This window comes from Patella vulgata, chromosome 1, assembly GCF_932274485.2.
Source record: "Patella vulgata chromosome 1, xgPatVulg1.2, whole genome shotgun sequence".
Taxonomy (NCBI): domain Eukaryota; kingdom Metazoa; phylum Mollusca; class Gastropoda; family Patellidae; genus Patella; species Patella vulgata.
The window spans coordinates 34,741,901-34,766,585 of NC_065879.2; the positions used below are offsets into that span (position 1 = coordinate 34,741,901).

Consider the following 24,685-nt stretch of genomic DNA (forward strand, 5'->3'; position numbering starts at 1 on the left):
TGACTCTACGTCCATAAAACCTATAATTTGTAAGAAACAATGATATAAATGTAAGAGCGTTCAAATGTGATGATACGTTGATTTGAGTCCGAGTATTGGAAAATTCGGGTGATTTTGGGTAGATTTGGGTAATGGCTAAATTGTATTGTGCCACTATGTCGGAAGCCAGTTAACACACGTGTGAATTGAAACTCCGGGGAGCGAAATCGAACCCATGGTCGCGACAAGACGAGCATTTTCAAACGCGAGGAAGCTAAAAGTCTAAGAAAACTTCAAGACCTTGATTAGACGTCGAGGTTGTAAAATGGCCGTAACAGACTTCCATACATCGGTATGATTGGAATTCTGGAACGGGCGGTCTTCCAAAATAGATACAAATATTGGGCGTCTTCAAACAGCTATAGAACACTTAGATATTATCATATTCCTCGCGGTGCTTCGTTTGATTATATCTTATCCCACTTAACACTGCGGTAAAGGGAGCAAATTTATGTTCCAAATTATGACTGGTCAATAGCCCGATTAACTACCAATAGCTAGCTGCGTAACAAACTCATTACGCCTTAAACAGAGCTCCAAATTGGACCAAATAAATATGTTCACATAACGTTACGTCATGACTCACGATTTTATTATGCCCAATTAAAGATACATTATGGGAGATCCGATAACGAGTTGGCACTTCTCATGATAATAATTAAAACTAGATAATGTAAAGGCAATTTGCTGAAAATTTCATTCAAATTGATCCACTATGAACTGAGAACTAAGCGAATGAAATTTCTGCCTAGCCTCGGTCATCATTACGATTAAAGTCAGTACGATAAACAGCATAGTCTCGATTATCCAATTAATCGTTTAATCGAGAAGGAAGGTTATGCAGTATATCGGCTCACAATCCACTTAAGATCGCAGGCTAGCGATGCCATCTAGAGTTGATTATGGTCTGGATAAGTTAATTAATGTCTAATTAATAATTTAGATTATCCAATTAATCGTTTAATCGAGAAGGAAAGTTAGGCAGTAGATCGGCTCACAATCCACTTAAGATCGCAGGCTAGCGATGCCATCTAGAGTTGATTATGGTCTGGATAAGTTAATTAATGTCTAATTAATAATTTAGATAACATTTCAGGCCTAAAGAAAGACCCGCAATAGACAGATTTAGCTCTTGCATAATTTATGTTTAACCAGTGCACAGCAGAATATTGCCCCCAACCCCCCGAAAAAATGTTTTGCCCCCACCCCCGAAAAAAAATTTGCCCACCATAGCTCTAAAACACCTACTGTTGACTGGGCCGGGTGTGCCACCCCCCCCCCCCTAAAAACTTCACTGTCCCTCCAAAGCTAGCAAGCTGGCTACGGGTCTGTTTGTAATTAAACCGGAGTTCTTTGTTGTGTTTTCTTCATGATCGTAAATATAACTGACATACTAAAATATTGGGGAATCGGGTTAGGCTAGGCTCACTGCGCACAAAAATAACTTCTAAACTAGCTTTGGTGGCTCCAAGATCTTTATTTCACCAAATCGACAGATGCATAGGTATGAATTTGCCAAATTTCATTAACTTCCTATGTTGGCGTATCGAGTTATACCACCGCAAATTTCCTAGCACTCGGATTCGCGATGGCGTTCGTGAATTCAATAAACAAGGGGTACACCCACGCTGCATCAAAAAGCACCAAAACCAGCTTTGGTGGCAAAATTTTTTTTGTCTAACGGAATCAAGGGATGAATAAACTACTAGAATACAAAAGTTCAGAAGCGTCCTATGTTGGCTTTTCGAGATATATCACCGTAAACAAACTAAAAATATGAGGGAATCGGGTTAAGGTAGGATCACTGCGCACACAATAACTTCTAAACTACCTTTGGTGGCTCCAAGATCTTTCATTCGCCAAATCGACAGATGGCTAAGGTATGAACATGCCAAATTTCATTAACTTTCTATGTTGGCATATCGAGTTATACCACCGCAAAGTTTCTAGCACACAGATTCGAGGCGGGGTTCGTTGGTACAATAAACAAGGGGTACCCCCACGCTGCATCAAAAGCACCCAAACCAGCTTTTGTGGCAAAATGTTTTGTATTTCCCTTGATTCCGTGAAATAAAAAACATTTTGCCACCAAAGCTGGTTTGGGTGTTTTGTGATGCAGCTAGGGTGTACCCTTTGTTTTTTGAAATGATCCTCGGCTCGAATCCGGGTGCTAAGAACTTTGCCATGATATAACTCGATACGCGAACATAGAAAGTTACTGAAATTTGGCATGTTCATACCTTATGCATCTGTCGATCTCGGAGCCACAAAAGCTAGCTCAGAAGTTATTTTGTGCGCAGTGAGCCAACCCTAACCCGATTCCCCAATATTTTAGAATGTTTACGGTAATGTATCTCGAAAAGCCAACATACGAGGCTTCTCGAATTTTGCAGTCTAGTAGTTTATTAATCCCTTGATTCTGTGAAATAAAAAACATTTTGCCACCAAACCTGGTTTCGGTGCGTGGACGTAGCCTACCCCTTTTCTGCATGCTCAGCGTTAGCCTAGTGTGCGATATTTTAGTATGTTTACGTTAATGGAATTTTTTTTTTTTTGGCGGGGGGGGGGGGGGGTCTATTGACTTTGCATTAATATGTCTTAAAATGTTATTTTCTAGTATAAAGGTAACAATTATTTTCGTGATATTTATATCTAGGTTTTTATTGGCGCTAGATATATGTGTTAACTTCATTTCGAATCCGGGTGCTGGAATATGGGTGAGGGATTCCGCTCGGTTGTAATGTATAGCCTATGTAGTTAAAAAAAAAAAATAACAAAACAAAAAAACAAAAAAAAACATTAGTTGTTATCTGTAAGGGGCAGATGTGCCACGGTATGGTTAATTCGGCACTGATCATTCTAATTATCAGCACAGGATGGATAATCTTTAATTCTATGGCTAGATCGAAGACGGTCAAGCACATTACATTGATGTTGATATAAGCGGCCCCATTCTTCAGCGTTTAGAGTTAGATTGATCGTGCAGGAGAGATTAGTTATTTGTGAAAATTTAAAGAAAATAATCAAATGTCTCTAAAAAGAAAGAGGTATGCATTATTGTTGTCGCTGAATATTACAATTTACTTGTTCAGTCAATCATATTGATAACCGTGAATGTCGTTGAAACATGCAGTAGGCCTACAACGGAACTCACCCAACTGTCAATTATTATTTTTTATTTATACTTGATCTACTATTCGTCGGTGGGGAGTCAAAAGGTCGTATCTGGATTTTGCGAAATTGTCCAGGAGAGTCAAAACTAGCCCAGAGGTTAAGAATCAAAATGTCTTATAAAACCATCACGTCAAAATGACGTATGTAAAATGTCGTATTTCTGAAGCTTTTCTCAAATACTTATTTACAAAATCGTAGGCTATACGCTATCTATGTGTAGCCAAGGAGTGAAAGCTAGTTATTTGCGATTTTATTCAGCAAAGACGTATCTCATGAAAATATTCAGCTTTACCTGCGTCAATTTCATACGTTTCACACAGTATACAGAGCCTCAACAATAATTTCAATAATTCGTATACCGGTATTTAACCATAAAAAAAACCAATACTAGCCATATTTCGTTTGATTGTAATGCTTTGGTTAGACACAAAGAAAGTTGATTTCTTCAAGAAAATACAACATTTTCACTCTTAATATTTTTTTTTTTTTAGAACACCCCATATACGGCATTTTGAAACAGTATCTATAAAACATATTTTTATTGGCTTAGAAATACGACAACCAGATGAAAAGATGCACACGAAAATTCTCATTCTGAAATAGCAAAAAAGTGAATTTTGCAAAATATGCCAGATACAACCTTTTGACTCCCCACCGACGTATTGTATTATTATATTATTGTACGGTATCTTATTTAACTAAATGGATTGATTTGTTACCGAAATTTTAAAATATTTTTGCTTTTCACTTTGAACGGTCAAATAATGTGACGCTGTCAAGCATTTAAAAAACATGCATTTTTAGTTGTTGATAGCCGCAGCCCAGTAGTGACTATAGCTGGCATGCCCAGCCATCAATTATACATTGATTACCACATGTCAAATTGCGCCAAGTAGGCCTACTGGTGTAAACTTCCCCTTATGTCAAATTGTAGACAACCTAAGCAAGTATATATAATGCTAAGGTAGTTACCAGGGGCGGATCTAGGAATTTTGAAAAGGGGGGGCGCCGCAAAATGAGGGCACTGACCGCGGAGACGGGGCACGCCGCTGAGAGGGGATTTTTTTGGGGGGGGGGGGTCCCCCAAGAAAATTATCCGTCGTTTCCTTGCATCTGTAGCCATTCCAAGAGCTATTTGGCTGATATTTTCGTCTAAGTAAACGTTCGGAAATCGTTGAAAAAGAGCCTTGAAATCGAGCAAAAAAGCCAGTTGAACATGCGGCTCGAAAATTGTCAAGGGCGAGCGAGGCATTATGGTGGGAAAAAAGACGAATCTATTCCCTAGCCACTTCACTATTTAAGCCTTGTAACTTGTACTTTGTACTGTCCACACATGAAACAATGCAACATCAAGTTGCACTCATGCGCGTCGGTGATGGACATGAGTGTATACGCCGCCGATTCCACAAGATGTCTGTCTATAGTCACTCTATAGGATTAGGGCACCGTCAGCTAAACAACAAGAATTCATTTGAAAGTGGAAGCATTAATTAGACCAGACTGATGTGTTTGAATCGATGGTTTGAGTCATTTGGGATCCCTGCAACGGGTTGGCAACGGACATATTTGGGTCTGAGAAAAGGCACTTTCAGCAGTAAAAAAGGGCACTGTCGAAAATTAGGGGGGGTGCGCGCCCCTCGCGCCCCCCCTTGAATCCGCCTCTGGTTACATGTAGATTCGGTGGGTTGTGTATCACCCAACGTTCGGGGCTATTCTGCGTTCGAATATGCACCCAGGTGATACATATGTAATATTTGTAGATATGGATGAGCTAGGATTGGGGGTGTATAGCTCATTCGTGGAGAAGTATTATATAGTGAAGGTGGTCACTGCATTATAAGTCCAATACATCCATATGCCATCTACTGAAAATCTCGTTAACAGGTAGAGGAAGTTTCTCTTACATCTTTGGCAATCTTCACAGGTCTTGACATATTGATGAATATCATTGAGCATATTGCGCCAGTAGTACTTCATTCTGATGGTTTCAAATAATCTCTCTTGGCCTTGATGACATCCACCAAAATTTGAGTCATGGTATGCAATTAAGACATCATTTTGAAGTGCTTTTGGTACTGCCAGTAATTTTTGAAATCTTCCTCCTTGTTCGGGCCTTTGTGTTTTAGTTTGCGCATATAGAACAAGATTCCATCTTCTAATTCATAATCTTTGGACCTAATGTTGATACATTTCGCCATCTTCTCGTCATCGGGCAATATATTACTTTCTTTAAAGATTATGATATCAGATAGATCTTGACAATTTCGTTGCAGGTGGCACAAATTTGGATCGTTAAAAATTGTACAAGAGTTGTGATTACCTTGATCATCCGGGACATCAGCTTCATCCATGGCTGCAGCAACAAGTGGGAGGGTGCACGAGGAATGCTGCACTTCATATCGGTCTGTCTCATACTCAAATGTGTAGATTGTTTCTGGCTTTTTCTCCTGACAACAATAGACTGGCTGATCGTCAAGGAACTTATTTGGATTGTCTGATGGGGGGTAGATTCTTCTTGACAAACCATCAGCATTTCCATTCTTAGAGCCTGCTCTATGTTGGATGTCAAAGCGATACTCTCCTAAAAGCATAGACCATCTTCCAAGGCGACTAGTTTTATCCTTAAACCCTTTTTAACCATTTGAGAGAAATATGATCAGTAAATACAAGAAATTCTTGGTTAACTATATATGGACGGTATGTCTTTACCGCTTCGACTAATGCTAAGCCTTCTTTTTCAGAAATTGACCATTTCTTTTCTGCACCATGTAATGCTCGCCCTCCATAAGCAACCACATATTCTCTATTTTGATCATCCTTCTGCCCTAAAACAAAGCCAATAGAATCATTAGATGCATCTGTTAAAATAATAAATTGTTTTCTAAAATCTGGAAATTTTAAAATAGGACCTGAAGTTAGATGCTTCTTAAGATCATCGAATGCAACATCACATTCTTTTGTCCATAGAAATGTTGCATCCTTTTGCAGTAAAGCATTTAAAGGAGAGGCAATCTTTGAATTATTTTTGATAAATTGTCTATAATTGTTACAGGTTCCTAAAAAACTACGTACCTGCTTCACATTCTTTGGTGTTGGAAATTCTGTTACTGCTCGTATTTTGTCTTCGTCAACGCTAATGCCTTCTTTACTTAAAATATGTCCCAAGTACTTAACTTTCTTCTTAGCAAATTGACATTTTGATGGTTTTACTGTAAGATTTGCTTCGCGAAGTCTGTTGAAAATTTGCTGTAAGTCATTTAAATGCGATTCAAAGTTTTGGCTAAAAATGATTAAATCATCCACGTAGACCAACGTGATTTTCCAATTTAGCTCTCGCAACACGGAATTCATCATCATCTGGAAAGCAGCCGGCGAATTACGTAAGCCAAACGGAAGCCGATTAAATTCAAATGATCCTTGATGCGTGACAAAAGCAGTTTTATGCTTTGTTTCGGGATCTAATTCCTGTTGCCAAAATCCTGATTGTAAGTCTATTACGGAATAAATAGTAGCGTTTGCAGCAGCAATGAGATCTGTGGTGTCTGATAAGAGTGGTAATGGTTCTGTGACTTGGTTTAATTTTCTATAGTCTACCGCAAACCTATGACTGCCATCTGGTTTCTTAACTAGCACAATTGGAGATGCCCAACTGCTAGAAGATGGTTCTATTACACCATTGTCTAACATTTCCTTGGTTAATTTTTCAGTAATTCCCTTTGCCTCAGTACTTTGTCTATATGGGCGTGATCTAATTGGTGGTGCATTATTTGTAATAATTTTGTGCATATACCCTTTTGCTTTGCCTAATTCTGTTAGATTTGTTGCAAATATATCTCTATATTGACCTAAGAAGCCTAGTAATTTTGTCTTCTGTTTTTGTGATAAATCAGAATTTTCTAAATTGAATCCCAAAGACTTAGCTAGTTCCACCGATAAATGTTTTGGACACTGGATATTTGAGACTGTAAATTTATCATGATTTTGTTTATCTTGCTCTATGTCTAAAATATGATCTTTATTTATGATATGGGCTTTCGCAATTATAGTATTAGCTTTAATTTTAATTTGTTCCTCAGAGGAATTTAAAAACCTAACATAACCTCTATTAATATTTGTTTTTACAATACTTTTACCACCTAATAAATTTTCTTTTTTTGAATTCTCGACGTGGGTTCAATATATACAATTTCATTTAAAGGTATTTTGGATATTTTAGCTGGAATTAATATTTCTGAGTTAGGATCAATTGATATGTCTTTGATGGTCCTGACAAATCTCACTTGATGTTTTCTATGTCCCTGGCACTTAAGTATTTTATCTGATACATCTTCCTTTGAACTGTTTTGTTCTTTTAACTTAGTACTCTTTTGTTCATTTTCTATTGTGCCACTGGGAGTGCATATGCGACATGTATTAATCCCTCGTTTAAAGTCAAAGTTTTGTTTTTATGATTAATTTCAGCATTTGTATCAATAAGTAAATCATTACCTATTATAAAATCGTGTTGGATATAATTAAAGATGTAAAATTTATGAATAATTCTAGTGGTTGAAATTTGAAATTCGAGTAGAGTACTCCCTACGACTTTGACAGTTTGACCCCCTACACCAGAAATGTAAGTTATATCTGAAGATGATATTTCTGCTTCTGGTAAAACCTTATCTAACAGTGATTTGGAAATACAAGATATGCTCGCCCCTGTATCAATGAGACTTTTTATGACAGTATTGCCTAAAGTCACATTTACAAAATTTTTATTTAGGGAAGCGATAACATTTATATCGGTAGTCGAAGATTTGGTATTACTATCTAGTTCCTTTGAGTGAGAATGACCCATCTTAATGACTCTGACTTAGGTTGAAATTAACTAGTAAATAAGTCTATTATCAAAAAGAATGATAATTATTGTCACACACTAAATGTAAATTTTCGAGAATGGTACAAGAAATAGTTGATTTAACTTACCAAACTAATTCTGTGATCTCATATGAACCAAATCTAGGAATCCACTTGTATCTCCAATCTGTTCTTGACTGTCTCTGTTCAAACCATTAGATCTTCAGTTGTTCTCGCTTGGCATGTGAGAAGTTCCGAGTCTTGAATTCATCTTCCACCATTATATCACCCAATGTTCGGGGCTATTCTGCGTTCGAATATGCACCCAGGTGATACATATGTAATATTTGTAGATATGGATGAGCTAGGATTGGGGGTGTATAGCTCATTCATGGAGAAGTATTATAGTGAAGGTGGTCACTGCATTATAAGTCCAATTCCAAATCCATTTCAATATTACTTTATATACAGTTTAAAAATACATTATTTACAAGATCATATCAAAGGGTTACTAAAATGTCTTAAGCCTATCTCATCTGATGTCCCTGTATATTTTTCATTCTTTTCTGTCTGTGTAGGGGTCTTTTAAACAAAGTAATTTGCATACAGACAAAAAGACAATTATTTCAACAAATCAGATTAAAGATAAAATTAGGGATAAAAATATATAGTAACGAATCACATGAAAGAAGTTAAATTAATATATAAATTTCATTGGGTAAAAGTTTTACAATAACATATAGAATTAGTTAATAAGCTTTTAAGCCGTAAATAAAATTAAAAGCGTCGACACTTGATTGGCACTGATCTGACTGCATTGTTTAATGTATAAATCTTTATTTCGAGCTTTCTACTAATAAGCCTATTGGCACCTCAAAGATTATAATAGTACAGTCAAGACCATTCTTGCTTAGGGCAATCACTTTAAGAGGTTTAAATCAAAATATTAAAGTCAGCCATATTGATGAATATAGAAGTAAGAATTAAATTATGTATTATTTGGAAAAGAAATTAATATCACTATTCGGTGATATGTGTAACCTGGGCAACCAAAGTCAGGGTACTGTTTTACTGTATTGGTTTTGGTTTCGTTTGAAATTCAAACGATATTCGCAATACCTCTTACTTTATCAGAGAATTTAAGCTTAGACTGTCTGATATTGATCTACAAAAATGATCAGATATGTATTATCATATAGTCTGCAATATTACAAAAACTTTAAAACGAATATTTGTCAAGAGCAATATTTATCCCTATATTTGGAGTAAAGTGTAAAATGAATTTTTATGCAAGATTAAACCTACTACCTACAAATGGCACATTTGTTTAAACAAATACTGAATAAACTATATACATGTATATATGGGCCAAATGGGGCCCAGGCACACAGTTCATGACAATTAAAGAGAAAAAACCTATTAAATTTCAGATGAAAGTTCCACTCATCGTTCTAGTGGCGTGATGGGTGAAGACTGAATGAGTCTGCAATCCCTCAACCTTCTCTGTGATTGGTTGACACCTATGATGTTATGTCATTTCCACGCCTATTCTGTTTGGAACTGAAAAGAGTTTCCTATTTCAATTTGATTATGTAATTTCTTCTTGTATTGTAGACTGTTTAATTGTGTGTAACACATGTGTGCCATTCGAAACAATATAAAATAATCTTTTCGGAGCAGTAGGGGTCCTGCAATACAAGTCTGGCCCAGGGCCCCGCTCCATTTAAGCTGGGCTTTATCTAGTTACCTTAGTAATGGATATTCATATCGCTTCGTTCGAGCGATATGAATATCTGTTACGAAAGTAACTAGGCTTTGATGATAGACACGTTAGTAATAGTAAAACTTTTTGAATTTTATTCCTCAGCACTCAGTCAGTATATATATATGCATTTCCTAATTTGGGAAGATTTAACCAGTATTGGTATCCTATAAGTTGTATGCGGTCTTAAGTACCAGTATTACCATATATTATTATAAATATATACGGTAGGGAAACACACACTTTATGTACTGAAACAATAGGTTAATGTTTATTTTCAGACTTCCTGAAAATGATGATTTAGAATCTGTTACAGGTGGAACTCTAGCACAAATTGAAGAATTGATAAAAAAACATGAATTAGAAACATTATCAAAATATGTTTGTAAAAAAAAGGATAAAGATTTTGGAAAAGAAATTCTGGAAATGGGTAGGCTACTGTAAATACTTTGTTATGGTTTTAATAGTATAACTTTAAGATGCATTATGTAAGACTTTGATAAAAAGCAGGTCGTTCTATAATAGTTCAAAAATAGATAATGAAAAATGAATATATTAAATATTTTATTCAAATTACTTTATTCTGAGTGAAGGTGTGACTGTTTGAAGATGTAGTGTAGATCATTTATTATCGTACTACGTAGCAATGGTACTTGACAACCAAGACTAAGTCTCGATTATCCATATTATCCTTAAATATTTATACGCCAACATTTTCATGTGGACGTATTTTGTTGTCTCCCCGTTCGTTCACAATTTGTTTGTGGACACTCTACAGGTCACAATTTATCCGATTTTGATGAAACTTGAAATATAGGTTTATCTCCCAAAGATCTTGGTTCCTTTCGATGTTGGCATGTATTGATTCGTAACTTCATGGATTATGGCCCCTGATTGTACAGAAAATCAAGTTTTTAGCTTGTGGACACTCTAGAGGTCACAATTTTTATACGATTTAATGAAACTTGAAATATATGTTTATAACCCATCAATCAGTTCCTTTCTATATTCGCACATATTGGACCCTAACTGCCTGAATTATGGCCCCTTATTGAACGAAAAGTCACATTTTTAGCGTGCGGTCCCTCCAGATGTCACAATTTTTATCCGATTTAAAAAAAAGATGTTCACATATATCACCGTTTTAATTTAATGATTGTTGAGTTTGAAGTACGTGAAAATTGGACCAAAACTGCCTGACAAAATGGCACACCTTGTACACAAATAGTATAAAAATATGGTATATCAAGGTTGTGGACCCTCTAAAGGTCACAAGTTTATCCGATTTTGATGAAACTTTTTAAGTCTGTTTAAAAGGTATCACCATTACACCCTAATGACGGTTAAGTTCGAATTTTGTGAAAATCAAGACCTAAACTGCTAAAATGGCTGCTCCCTGTTCGCAAATAGTGTTAAAGTATGTAATATTAAGATTGAGGACCATCTATAGGTCACAGTTTTTATCCGATTTTAGTCGAACTTAAAAAAAATGTGTTAATATCCCAAAGATCTCGGGTTCCTTTCGATATTCGTGCATAACGAGCGACCGTAACTTCCAAGATATGGCCCCCTGATTGTATGAAGAAAAACAAAATGCAATTTTAGCTTATCAACCCTCTAAAGGTCACACATTTTATACTAATTTAAAAATTGTATAAGTATATCATCTTTAAACCCTCATGATGATTGTGTTCAAATTTCGTAAAAATCGGACCGAAACTGCCTGACAAAATGGACACTTCTTGAACGCAAATAGTGTTAAGTAAAAAAGTATGGAATACCAAGGTTGCGGACACAATAGAGGTCACAGTTTTTGTCCAATTTTGATAAAACTTAAAATATATGTTTATATCCCAAAGATCTCAGTTCCTTTTGGATATTTGCACATACATTTGTATCAGACCAAAACTTCCTGGATTATGGCCCGTGATTGTACGAAAACTCATATTTTTAGATTGTGGATCCTCAAGAGGTCACAGTTTTTATCCGATTTTAAAAAACGGTTTATATATAGCACTGTTACACCATAATGAATGTTGAGTTTGAATTTTAGGAAAATCGAAATGAAACTACCTTGAGCAAATGGCCGTTCCTTGTACACAATTGTGTAACAGTATGTAATACAAAGGTCGTGGACCCTCTAGAGATCACAATTTTTGTTTGATTTTCATGAAACTTAAAAATATATCTTATATTCCAAAGATGTCAGTCCCTTTCGATATTTGCGCATTTCAGGCCATAACTTCTTGGATTATGGTCTCTAATTGTACGAAAAATCACATTCTTTTTTTAGCTGGTTCTCTATCCATCTCTTGCAAAATGTGGGTGTATCTTGCATGGCAACCGCTTGTTAAGTCTTGCAGGTGTTCAAATCCATTTTAATCTCGGCCATCCGATGACCTAGAGAGTTGATTATGGGCTAGTCATGTGAATAAATTTCTAAAAAATAATTTATATAAGATTTGAAGCTAGGTAAAAGACCTGCAATAGGCAGATTTAATTCTTACATACATGTAATGCATCTTTAATTAAGGGGGGAGGCTATCCGAAAAAATTTATTCTGAAATGTTAAAACTATTATATTGAAAATTATAGGCCTACAAGTAGTTAGGAAATGTTATAAACAAATGTAATAACACATTTTTGGGGAAACAATTATGAAAAACATAGGTACACTATATCTCTGTAACTAATATATAAACTAATATCTACCACAGAATCAGACAGAAAGCAATTTGAATTATTAATATTTCAAAAGTTATCAAAATATTTCTCGAAAGACAAAATATTGTGGTGAGGCAAATATTTTAAACATCATTTTCTAAGAAACTATAAAAAATAGAGAGAAAAACTCTCTGTCTGGTTTTGGGGTTATCATTAAAGAATAAGCAGTCCGAAAATGAGACATTTATCTTTATTACTGTCACAAATATGGTGTACCTACGTTTTTCATACTTTTTTCCCAAAAATGTGTTATCCTGGCAACAACTTTTTTTTCTTTATTTTTAATGTTAGTTTTCCCTTGTTTATTAGATTTCACTAGCTTTAGAATTTCAGAAAGCATTTTTCGGGTAGCCTCACCCCTTAAAGAAAGATCTTACATACCATACTCAATTATTTGTGGTAATACGTACATGTATATTAACACTTGTAGAAGTAGCAATGGAATTTTCTGGGGTTTTTTTTACCCAAACCATAAAGATTATTATAAAAAGCTTGTTATTTATTTATTTTTTTTAATTAGACTTACAGACACGAGCTGTGAGATTCTGCGACACACAAGAAAATGCCTGTCCAGCGATTCCCTTTGATGGCATTCCTTTCATAATAATAGGAAGAAAGATATTAGAGTGCCATCAAGGGGTAGATCGTGATCTTAAACTGAAAGAGAAAAGAAGGCTGGAAAGAGAACTTTTGAGTGTAAGAGACCATTTTCCTAGAAATATTTTCCAATAAAAAATAAAATCTAGTAGGGTTACAAACTGAGAATATTTTAGATCTTGTTTTGCTTAGTTGAGTGAATTTTTGATATTTTAATGGATTATCTTTAATAGTTTTGTATATATTGTGAATTGTGTTTTTTTAGGAAGATGACAATAGCTTCAAAAAAAGAAAGAGGAGGCACCAAGAGACCAAAAAGAAATCTTGTCCCGCATTTATAAAAATTCGGCATATTGTTAAATTCCCAGATTACATGGTGAGTAACAAGCAATATTGTGTTTTTGTTATTATTTAGATATCAATTTGTTTGTGGACACTCTACAGGTCACAATTTTTATCTGATTTTGCTGAAATTTAAAATATAGGTCTATCTCCCAAAGATATTAGCATGTATCGGACCATAACTTCATGGATTATGGCCCCTGATTGTACGAAAAATCACGTTTTTAGCTTGTAGACATTCTAGAGGTCACAATTTTCACCCGATTTGGATGAAACTTTAAATACATGTTTATAACCCAAAGATCTTGGTTGCATATCGAATCGTAACTTCCTGAATTATGGCCCCTGATTGTACGAAAAATCACATTTTTAGCTTGTGGTCCCTCTAGAGTTTACAATTATGATCCGATTTAAAAAAAACCATTTGAATATATCACCATTACGCCATAATGTTAGTTGAGTTCGAATTTCGTAAAAATCGGACCAAAACTGCCGGACAAAATGGCTGTCCCTTGTATGCAAATAGTGTAAACATCTGGTATATCAAGGTTGTGGACCCTCTAGAGCTAACAATTGTGATCTGATTTTGATGAAACTTGAAATGCATGTTTATATCCGAAAGATCTTGGTTCCATTCGATATTCGCTCATATCGGATTCCAACTTCCTTAATTCAGGCCCCTGATTATACGAAAAATCACGTTTTTAGCTTGTGGTTCCTCTAAGAAGTTACAATTATTATCCGATTTAAAAAAAACCATTGAAATATATCACCATTACACCGTAATTTTGTTTGAGTTCAAATTTCGTGAAAATTGGACCAAAACTGCCAGACAAAATGTCTGCCCATCGTATGCAAATAGTGTAAACATAAGGTATATCAAGGTTGTGGACCCGCTAGAGGTCACAATTTTGATCCGATTTGGATGAAACTTGAAATTCATGTTTATAACCCCAAAGATCTTGGCTCCTGTCGATATTCGCGCATATCAGATCGTGACTTCCTGAATTATGGCCCCTGAATGTACGAAAAATCACGTTTTCAGCTTGTGGTCCCTCTAGAGGTCACAATTATTATCTGATTTAAAAGGAGTTTGAATTTCATGAAAATCGAGTCAAAACGGCCGGACAAAATGGACGCCCCTCGTACCGAAAATAGTGTAAACATCTGGTATATCAAGGTTGTGGACCCTCTAGAGGTCACAATTTTGATCCGATTTTGATGAAACTTGAAATGCATGTTGATAACCCAAAGGTAGTGGTTCCTTTTGATATTCGCGCATATCGGATCGTAACGTCCTGAATTATGGCCCTTGATTGTAGAAAAAATCACGTTTTTAGCTTGTGGTTCCTGTTGAGGTTTAAAAAAAGCATGTGAATATATCACCGTTACACATTAAGATCTTGGTTCCTTTTGATAATCGCGCATATCCGTACGTAACTTCCTAGATTATGTCTCCCGATTGTTTGAAAAATCGCATTTTTAGCTTGCAGATTCTCTGGACGTCACAATTTTTCCGATTTTAAAAAACATTTAAATATATCACCATTCAACCTTAATAAAGGTTGAATTCGAATTTTGGGAAAATCGAAATGAAACTGCCCAACAAAATGGCTGCTCTTTGTACACAAATTGAGTGAAAGTATGTATATGAAGGTTGTGGAACCTGTAGACGTCACAATTTTATCCGATTTTGATAAAACTTCAAACATAGTTTTATATCCCTTTTGATATTTGCCCATTTCAGACCATAACTTTCTGGATTATTGTCCCTGATTGTACAAAAAATCACGTTTGTTTTAAGCTTGTTCTCTATTCATCTCTTACAAGAGAGAGAGAGAGAAATGGGTTTAACAGCCACTCAACCAACACAAACTAGGTTATTTCGAGGTTAAATTTTACAATTTGCTTGTGCGTATGGGTCTTTAGCTGTGGGAGGTAACTGGAGGATTAGAAATAATCCATGAGGCTGAGTTGGAGCAATGACAGACCTTATGATTTAAAGCACAGGTGTTAGACCATTTCGCCACCCAACCCACCTAATTCAAAAACAAAGACTGTCTTGCTTTTATTCAACTATTACAATACAGGTTAAAGAAGATTGTAAAAAAAGAGAAAAAATGAGGATAAGTACACAGATAAAAGAACAACTAAGCCAACACACAATAAAAATGCAGCATCAGTTCATTATATTATTACCTACTGAGGAAGATCATCAAAACCATTTTAAAGGGGAGGTAATTATATGATTACATTTATATCAATATTAATTTGGTTTACTCAATAAAAATTAGTGTGGAAATTATGTACATATATTTTTGAACTACATTTAAAAAACTATGATTAAAAGATTGATAATAATCATGATTGAAAGTTCAGGGTGGAGATATGATTAAAGATGGGCTATTTAATTATTTGATACTTTTAGGCATTGCAGCTGGAACCCATTGAGATAGACGTCTCCAAGTTGCCAGTACCAACAAAATCAACGTTGGAAATAGCTTCTTCCACTACATCCGATATATGCAACCAGATAATGAGTTATTCACATGCCTGCAATGACATCAATGTTCTTCTTAAACTTAACCAAGAATTAAAAAGTTCTTTAGAATTTTTAACAATGTCATTAGACCAGATAGACCATTTCATTATTGAGGATAACCAGTTTACCTACATTGGATCAACGAATGCAACATAAAATTAGCTTATATTAGAACCTCCATTTCTGCATGTAGTGTCTCTCTGTGATTAAGGCACTAGCTAACTAATCAGTTGACTGAGAAGGTTCCTCTGGATTTCTCAACGTGGTTTCCCCTTATCAGTGTTGTGGGACGGAGGGTCTGGCAAAAAACAATGCCTAGCCCTTTGGATGGAATAGAAAACTGAGGTCCTGTGGAGACATTCGCGTGCATGTAAAAGAACCCTTGCAATTTGACAAAAGTGTAAGGGGAAACACCGCTGTTTGGCCAAAATGTCCCTTGTAACACACTGTATGACTGTCTTTTTTTAGCATTAGTTGATGCAGAAAAGTGGTTGGTTAAGAAAGTCGAAGTTAGACCCCATTTCATTTCCTTATATAGTTTAAAACAAGGGTCAATATTTATTTATTTTGACATATTTACATTGTTATAGTTCTTGTTATATTATGAATTTGTAATAAACTATAACATATACTTATGGAAAAACATCTACTTATTTATTTTTGCGACGTTTCAAAAAGTTTTCTCTCAACGTTACCGAGCTAAGTGGACTAATATAATATTAAAACAGTATCAGCTCCTATTCAGTGTGGGGATCACGTGGCTAAGTGGGTAAGATGCTGGCTCGCAAGCCTGGAGGTCGGGTGTTCCGATCCCTGCATTGGCCAAGAAAGTTCATCCAGATTTTCCGGCGTTGTTTCCCTTTGTCAGTGATGCAGGATGGAGGGCCTGACAAGGACAGCTGTCTAGTCGTTCGGATGGGACGAAAAACCGAGGTCCTGTGTACATATTGGCGTGCACGTAAAAGATCCCTTGGCAGTTGGAATTCGATATAAGAGTAGGCCGTAGCACTGCTGCCCGGGCAAAATTTCCCTCATAGCACACTGTATGGCGTATGCCCGTCTTCATTAGCCCAGTTTAGGAGCAGATCAGTACGATGTTAAACACCATTTCATTTCATTTCATTTCCTATTAAGTGTAATATTTTGTTTTATTTAGGTTCAAAGTCAGCTATGTGTAGTACAAGTTAATTCCATTTATTTCAACATTAAGTGGGTGACCAATGACATCATATTCTAGACCATCTTCGATCTGGTATTCTTCGTGCAGAATACAAAATAGGCAGTAAATGAACGAATCCCAATCATCATTTTTATACACCCACGTATTGTGTCATGAGAGGACAAAACATATTGATATTCGTACCAGATTTATGCCCCGTTTTCCAATAGCCTTGTGAAAGCGATAGAGGCTAGAGTTTATAACAGATGGTTGTCTAATTTGATGGAAAGCATTAATATTGAGGCCATGAGAAAATGAACCCTGTCGAATTTCAGCATCCTGCGACTTTTCGTTTCCAGAATTATTCCACTTTGCCAAAAATCCTTTTGAACGTGATAGATGATTTAGTTTTTAACAGATTTCTTTCAAATCTGCTTCGTAGCATTGGGGTCATGAGAGCATGAATCCTATCGATATTCATTGTTCTGCGACTTTATTTTTTGTAGTTATCCCCCCCCTTTGCCAACATCATTCAACAGATTTCTTTCAAATCTGGTGGGAAACATTTGGGTCATGAGAGGATGAACCCAATCGATATTAAGTCTTCCAAGTGATATTAAGTTTTACTTCAGATAAGCTGCTGTGTGGGCATGTGGCTATCTTCCATATTTTTGGCATTTAGGGGCCTACCAATTTTATTTTTCGGCGGAAAAAAGAAACCGACGCACAAGGATAAATAGAAGTTCTTCCTTGTGAATTTCTTAACCACCATGGATCAACATTATGCAATTTTTGTAAATCAAGGACAAACATCAATTATTACCTAAAGTAATTAATACCGGTATCCACAAGGAAATCCTCTGAAATAACTCTACTCTATTTCGAAAAGTCTGCAACAAAACACAGGATTGTAACAGAGGAGAGTGGGACATTGATCACAATACAATTAGTAAGACAAATAACTTTTTAATGTGTTTTATTGGATTGATTAGAGTAAATTGTATGATAACAAATATAACAGTAGTATCACAGCTAATTTAAACATTTACCCATTATTTAATAGATTTCTACATTTAACAAAATAATATATATAGAAAATAGTCTCCTGGACTGTTGAATACAGAGTAAGAAGTCGACTTTCACTTGAATCAGCAGGTCACATCAGTAAGTGACTTCAGATGTTGGTCATTGTGGAAAATGATTAAATTCCATAGACTAGGGACTGTCTAATAGGCTTGCAGTAACAATCAACAACAGTAACTATATATCCTAATCTTACTGTAACAATAACCAATAACCTTAAAGCATCAAAACTGATATCAACAAGAAGTTGAAGACACTTTATCTCCTTAAAAGGCACTTAACCCAATATAACATATTGACTCAACAAGCTGTAGTTGCTATCTTATTTATCTTTTTAAAAAAGAAACCGGTAATAAAAATGTTAAAATTCAACTCCTCTTGCGAAAAAAAGACATACCGTACTCAGAAAATACTGTCTTTCGAAACAGGAGCACCTGATTAAATTATTCTTATTGAAAATTACTGTATATAATCGGGCATAACAGAGTTTTTTCTACCCGAGATCAGACAAATGAAATTATCACTGGAATAATGAACTGATAATCTCCAGAACAAATAATTTATATCAATCAGACCTAAAGAATTCTATTATAATCAAACACAAGTAATGACTGGTATCTATATATTATTATACAAATTAAAAAAAAAAATATTATACATTTACTAAAGGACTAGTTCTACATTATGATGTATGACAATAAAATGTGCAATATACAATAATATAATATTACCAGATGTTTCTCCTGTGACATAAATCTACATTTGACACCTATTGACTCTGTAATATTTAGAATGCTAGACTATACAATCTACTTTAAGATTGTGACTTGGTAAAATCTGACCCAGATCAACATAATTCAATTACTTGCTTTACATCAAATCTTTTCCTCTCAGAAGGCAACAAATAGTTCATTATAAGAACATATTTCCTGTTTGGAGAACTTATCACTGTTGACTACAAAGATCTGTTTTCTAAAATCAATAAATCAAATCTTGATTTGTTCCAATCTGATGTCGATTACTTTTCCCTTTATTTTTCACTTCCCATCAGACACTCTTTTTCAAGAGGGTGTTTATATAAATTGCGTGGACTATCTGTATGGATATACAGGACTTGATTCTGTTGTGAATAATGTAAACATTAAAACCCAAGCACATAAGAGCGGACCTTATAAGACTGGTTATAAATAGAACTTAAAGTGACAGAACATGGTTGTGATAGAAAGTAGGTCAGATATAGTAGATTACGCTGTGTAAAATCGTAAAAAATAAACAAGATATTTATTCCTTACACCTATCTCTTATAACTTTACGGTTATTTTTATACTAGCAGCATACCCTACCGCGACCCGAATTCCACAGCCTAAAACATTCATGGGGCCATGCTTTTTAATTTGATATCGCGGCAATTCAGCATGATGGGGAGAACATACACATAGACATCTTTTATTTTATTTATATAGATTTCTGACACCTATTTCATGTAAGTTTACAGCTATTTTTATATTCCTGACACCTGTCTTATACAAATTTACTGCTATTTATTATTCCTTTTAACTGTCTGATATAAGTTTACTGGTATTATCATATTTCTTGCACCTGCTTAATATAAGTTTACTGGTATTTTCCTCGCACCTACCTAATGTAAGTTTACCTGTACATTTTTGATTCCTTACTCCTTACTCATAAGTTTAATGGTATTTATTTGTAAAAACTAAAATGAAATATGGTCTTAAATTCATTGCTACCTGTATAATGTAATCATTTCACATTTTGTGTTTTCAATGAAAACTGCCAGTTTTCCCCAAAAAAATGGCCTGGTTTTTATTACATTTAGAGCTCTTCAAACTAAGTTCAAATTGATATGGTAATATGCAAAAAATAAATATACATCACAAAAATAAATTAAGATTAAAAATAGAAACTATGCAGATATGTCATTCCATTGAGAAAATTTCATAGAATCCCGACCATAGTCAATTGGCATCTCTCTTGTATAATGGTCATTATCCCATCCTCTAGCTATTTGTCTTCTTAAGGCAGTATAAGGCATGTGGGCTTTAGGTATAGAAGGCTGTGGAATAAAGTCTTCTTGGTTGTAATATTCACTGTGTATAGGTTTAGTGTTATAACTGAAGGCTGTTCTAGGTCTTAACATTGTAACAGCGGGCACACGACGAGATATAGCATGACTTTGATGGTGTCTTGGTGCCCGTCCGATAGTGTAACTTTCACCGAGGTCCATATCTGTAAATTCAGAGAAAATATATTTAAAATCAGATAAGTCAACATAAATATTTCAGTTTAATCTCTTTGTTTCAAAATAAATTGTGTTGTGTAGTTAGTACAATGGACTCTAATTTTCAGGACATGTATGATGGACAGATATTTATCTATTGCATTATTTTCATATTCCTGAAAACAAGTTTTTCTAATACTGATAAATATATTAACATAATCATGAACTTACCATCAACAGAATAACCTAATCTATGACCATGTTTATCAGAAAGTCTTAAAGGAGCATTTACTTCTGGTTCTGAAAAATGAATATCATACATGTACATCAGGTATACACCGTATCTAACTATACAGATCTTCACAGAGAGGAATCTGCTAAAAGCTGTAGGTTACAAGTATACAATATTTAAGTATAATACAGATCTTCACAGAGAAATTCTGTTCAAAGCTGTAGGTAACAGAGGAGGTATACAATATCTAGCTATATCAAGTGCAGGATGGAGGGCCTGGCAAGAAATAGCATCTATTCATTCAGATGGAAAGAAAAGTCAAGGTCCTGTGCCTGTAAAAGAATCCTTGACAGTTGGAAATGTATGAAGAGTAGATAGAAAACCTTCTGTCCATGCAAACTTCCCCTCATAGCAGACTGCACAGTGTATGCCCATCTGTAGAAGTCCAGTTAGTGCAGAAAAGTAGGACGTTAAACCCCATTTCATTTCATTCAACAATTGGTGAACTGTGTCGCATTAAGCCTGCAAACATTAAAATACAAAATCTGGGATGGAAGATGGTTCGAGAATATGGATTCCTTTAAAAGCAGCCAGTAAGTATGTACATACAAATTTAAACTTTAGCTATATGAAACATATAATTGTTACTTACTTTGTGTGTCGAATAATGGTTCTTCTATAAATGAGTCATAGCTTACTCTGTAGTATTTATTATATGTACTGAAATAAATTAATTTCTATTGAATTCTAAAATTTATTCGAGAAAATCCTATTTTTAGCAGGGCATTTGAATCTAGCTGGGCAGTGTACATGTAGTTCACAATTTAACCTCACTAATGAACTCTAAGCTCATGTCGGAAAGAGAATACCGGATATATTTATCTTAAATAGCTTCACACCTGATGAGAATTTCATTTTTCACATTCTTATCGCTCCCTGGTTAATTTACCTGTCAGACAAACAGTTATTAGCCATTAATTAGAAACTTTTTAATGATATCAATATTTATAGTTCAAATTAACTAGTTTTATTCATCTAGGACTTCTCCTTAGTTGAGGACCCCTATATAGTTGCACACATTTTTAATGTAAAAACCAGTTACCAAGCATGGACATACGGCACCTGTCACAGCATGATCAGGCAACATATTATGTATACTCTTCAAAAAATGTAGGGGATATTGAAATGCAAATACCTATGCAGGTTGTGATATGATAAATAGTCATGGACACTTGACATGCTTTGAGAGTATGTTCACAGATGAAGAACTTATCGCCCCAACAGAACCACTGAGCTGCATGTGCGACACACAATAGCGCCATTCACGTGGGGGGTGTTCATTGACAAATTTGACACTTAAAGGAAGGGTGGATGAAAACTGCCGCTTTCTAGTTTATCCTATCCATGTTTGCTTTCCTATCGGTTCTTGCAAAAGATTTACTGTTTAGCATATCTTTTCTTTAGTGTGTTACGTATAATTTGATCGGCAAACGTGTTCGTAAGAGTATCATGCCTGGAAATAAGGCATCTGTCACAGACATTGTCAGACTTGCTAGTTACTGATACTTAATTCTAAGCAAAATCAATCTATCTTCCTACCTTCTTACACTTGGAATAAATCTGATTTTATTAGATCGAACAAATATTCCATGTTTGTCCATACACTGAAAATACCTCCTTCCGATATATGTTCCATTGTGATCTCCAACTGAAATATATACAATAGTCATGGGTGAATCAATGCACAAGCCTACTGACTTAGTTACAAAGTCTTCATCAAACATTATTCATGAAAGAATTTTAAAATTTTCTTTTAATTTTATACATTCAATACCTTTAATGCCTAATTAATAAATAAATAAGCCAAAAGTGGCTCTTGATATTCCAAAATAAACAGCCGACACTTATTAATTACTTGCACATTTATCTTTTAATAAAGCATCGAGCAACCCAATTGTTTATCACTCTAGCTACTTAAAGATACTTTCCCATAAAGTTTTTATAGGGTGGTTATTTCCAATAAAAGTATGTCAAATTTGGTATATATGGAAAGTACAGACATCGTCAGGGCAGATGTAGCCATGCCCTTATTTTGTTTATTACAAATAGTCGGATGAAACTAAATTAAAACAGTAAATCCGAAAACCAATTATTGTTTATATAATTTCATATTATATTTTATTTAAATCATCTTGAATAAATTAAAACAAAAGAACAGATGACCCATTCATTCTTGACATAATTTTAAATAATACTGTAAATTTACTGTAATATTGCAGTATTATAAAGTGTGTGTATGCACTTCTTGGGTAGTTCACCAGGTCCATTAACGCATTATAATCTGTAAAACCTGTCAGTTATAAGAATTACATTACAGATTATTAGCAGCTTATCTAAGGATCAATTCTTACACATGCACTAAATCCTACATATAAATACAAAACTAATCCCAAAGATTAACTGGTTAAAGGATTAATCATATTGGGTTGTGCTTGAGCTCAATTCAGGCCTTGAAAACTTGCAGTGTTAAAATAAACACTTTGTGGTTGATTAGATTCAGTATGTGCTGTGGTATAAATATAATAAGATTTAATCAGTACCAGTAAACACTGTTGATATGAACTTATTATACCCATTTAAAGATTAGAAAATTTACTAATCCATCACTCTATTTTGTACATCCACACAACAAAAATATTTATTTTATAGACTAATGAAATGAAATATGAGATTTATCTTCTTACTTTTTTTCAGCTTAAACCAGAGGTTAATGCCATGCAGTGTGCAATGAGAGAAATTTTGCCTTAATTGCAACTTGGGCCTACTCTTATTTCCATTTTTTTAATTTAATTCAATATAGTAGTAGAAGATTTTGCTGTATGGATGATCAATTATACAATTTTTAATATTTTGCTGTTGCTATTGACAGATCTATTGATTATTTTACAAATATAATTATATCAACTTATCAAGGGGGGATCCATATCCAATTGGTGTAAGTGGCTACTTAAATTCTGGTACCGGTTTAATAGAAGGAACAATACACATACAGAATATTTTTTTTTTCATTTAATTTCAATGCATTTCTATTGATCATGTTTTATTTTTTTTAAAAAAACTCACATCTTTCATCCAATGCTACTCCTACCCAATCTCCCTTTTTAGTGATAACGCATCCTTTATATTTTACAACGCCTCTACAAATTATTCCTTTCCATAAAACTTCTACAGGCTGTCCTTCGTTGATGTTTAAAAACAATACCATTTTGATAATCCTCGAAATAACACAGAAACTGGATACTTATAATGTTCGTTCAACATGTGCTTACACGCTAAAATGTTCAGCGGTTCTTTACATATGCAAATCAAAATGTTAATGAAGCTGTCATTCGCTTATCAAACGGGCACCTGCAACCTCCATATTGTTTACTTTACGTCACATCCGTTTCTAGGAAAATAAACATGACGATAGTATGCGAGGCTTTGTGAGACTTTAAATCCAATATGGAGTATTTTGAGAGAAATTTTCAAAAACTTACCAAAAAATGCAACAATAGGCATGTAAATATTCAAAACTCAAAAAAAAAGAAAGAGAGAAAACCTAACAGATTATAAAAGCTTACCGTACAATTGTTGAAAATAAGCAATTGCTCAGTCAACGAATGTTGACGTTGTTTATAAATTTCCATTCCCCCATAAACATAACTTTTCATGCGAGATACCGGTATCTGTGTATATATCGAGAGCTCAGATAGTCAGAACCAGAAATGAATTTCTCCAATTTTTCCGATTTTGAGGTTTTGTTTACTTTCAATTTTATTTTGTTTTATCTTTATGTGACAAAAGTATATGATCTGTCTACGACGACAGCCAATCAAAATGCATAAATACAAATAACAATGCACTGTCTCAGTCTGTTTTTGATTAATTTAAAGCCCACATTGGCCACATCATAA

The 24,685-nt window shown here is 34.6% G+C and overlaps 2 protein-coding genes across 8 annotated transcripts; one reads left to right on the forward strand and one right to left on the reverse strand.

Moving 5' to 3' along the window:
- Nucleotides 1-2,971: 2,971 nt before the first annotated feature.
- On the forward strand, nucleotides 2,972-16,592 carry LOC126823910 (uncharacterized). Of its 7 annotated transcripts, none has more exons than XR_007681371.2 (7): nucleotides 2,984-3,086; nucleotides 5,487-5,615; nucleotides 10,128-10,241; nucleotides 13,056-13,231; nucleotides 13,398-13,508; nucleotides 15,565-15,711; nucleotides 15,903-16,592. XR_007681371.2 is itself a non-coding variant. In XM_050552986.2 (7 exons), exons 2-7 carry the CDS (start codon nucleotides 5,563-5,565, stop codon nucleotides 16,170-16,172), a joined length of 906 nt encoding a protein of 301 aa, XP_050408943.1. In that variant the 5' UTR covers nucleotides 2,984-3,086; nucleotides 5,487-5,562; the 3' UTR covers nucleotides 16,173-16,592. The 7 variants fall into 7 exon arrangements, 1 of the variants encoding a protein (XP_050408943.1); XM_050552986.2 differs by having other exon boundaries at nucleotides 10,093-10,241; XR_007681366.2 differs by lacking the exon at nucleotides 5,487-5,615 and having other exon boundaries at nucleotides 2,972-3,086; nucleotides 10,093-10,241.
- Nucleotides 16,593-18,134: 1,542 nt separating this feature from the next.
- On the reverse strand, nucleotides 18,135-24,164 carry LOC126823969 (uncharacterized). The gene is made up of 5 exons (XM_050553048.2): nucleotides 23,853-24,164; nucleotides 22,329-22,437; nucleotides 21,382-21,449; nucleotides 20,729-20,797; nucleotides 18,135-20,505 (listed from the first exon to the last, which is right to left on the reverse strand). Exons 1-5 carry the CDS (start codon nucleotides 23,992-23,994, stop codon nucleotides 20,183-20,185), a joined length of 711 nt encoding a protein of 236 aa, XP_050409005.1. The 5' UTR covers nucleotides 23,995-24,164; the 3' UTR covers nucleotides 18,135-20,182.
- Between the last annotated feature and the right edge of the window lie 521 nt (nucleotides 24,165-24,685).

Excerpts from the sequence above, each read along its gene's own strand:
- LOC126823910 (XM_050552986.2), top strand. The coding sequence starts at position 5,563 with ATGGCTGCAGCAACAAGTGGGAGGGTGCACGAGGAATGCTGCACTTCA. Across the intron at positions 5,616-10,092 it reads GAATGCTGCACTTCATATCG|ACTTCCTGAAAATGATGATT; the intron begins GTCTGTCTCATA and ends GTTTATTTTCAG. Across the intron at positions 10,242-13,055 it reads AAAAGAAATTCTGGAAATGG|ACTTACAGACACGAGCTGTG; the intron begins GTAGGCTACTGT and ends TTTTTTAATTAG.
- LOC126823969 (XM_050553048.2), bottom strand. The coding sequence starts at position 23,994 with ATGGTATTGTTTTTAAACATCAACGAAGGACAGCCTGTAGAAGTTTTA. Across the intron at positions 22,438-23,852 it reads AGTAGCATTGGATGAAAGAT|TTGGAGATCACAATGGAACA; the intron begins GTGAGTTTTTTT and ends TATATATTTCAG. Across the intron at positions 20,506-20,728 it reads ATTAGGTTATTCTGTTGATG|ATATGGACCTCGGTGAAAGT; the intron begins GTAAGTTCATGA and ends CTGAATTTACAG.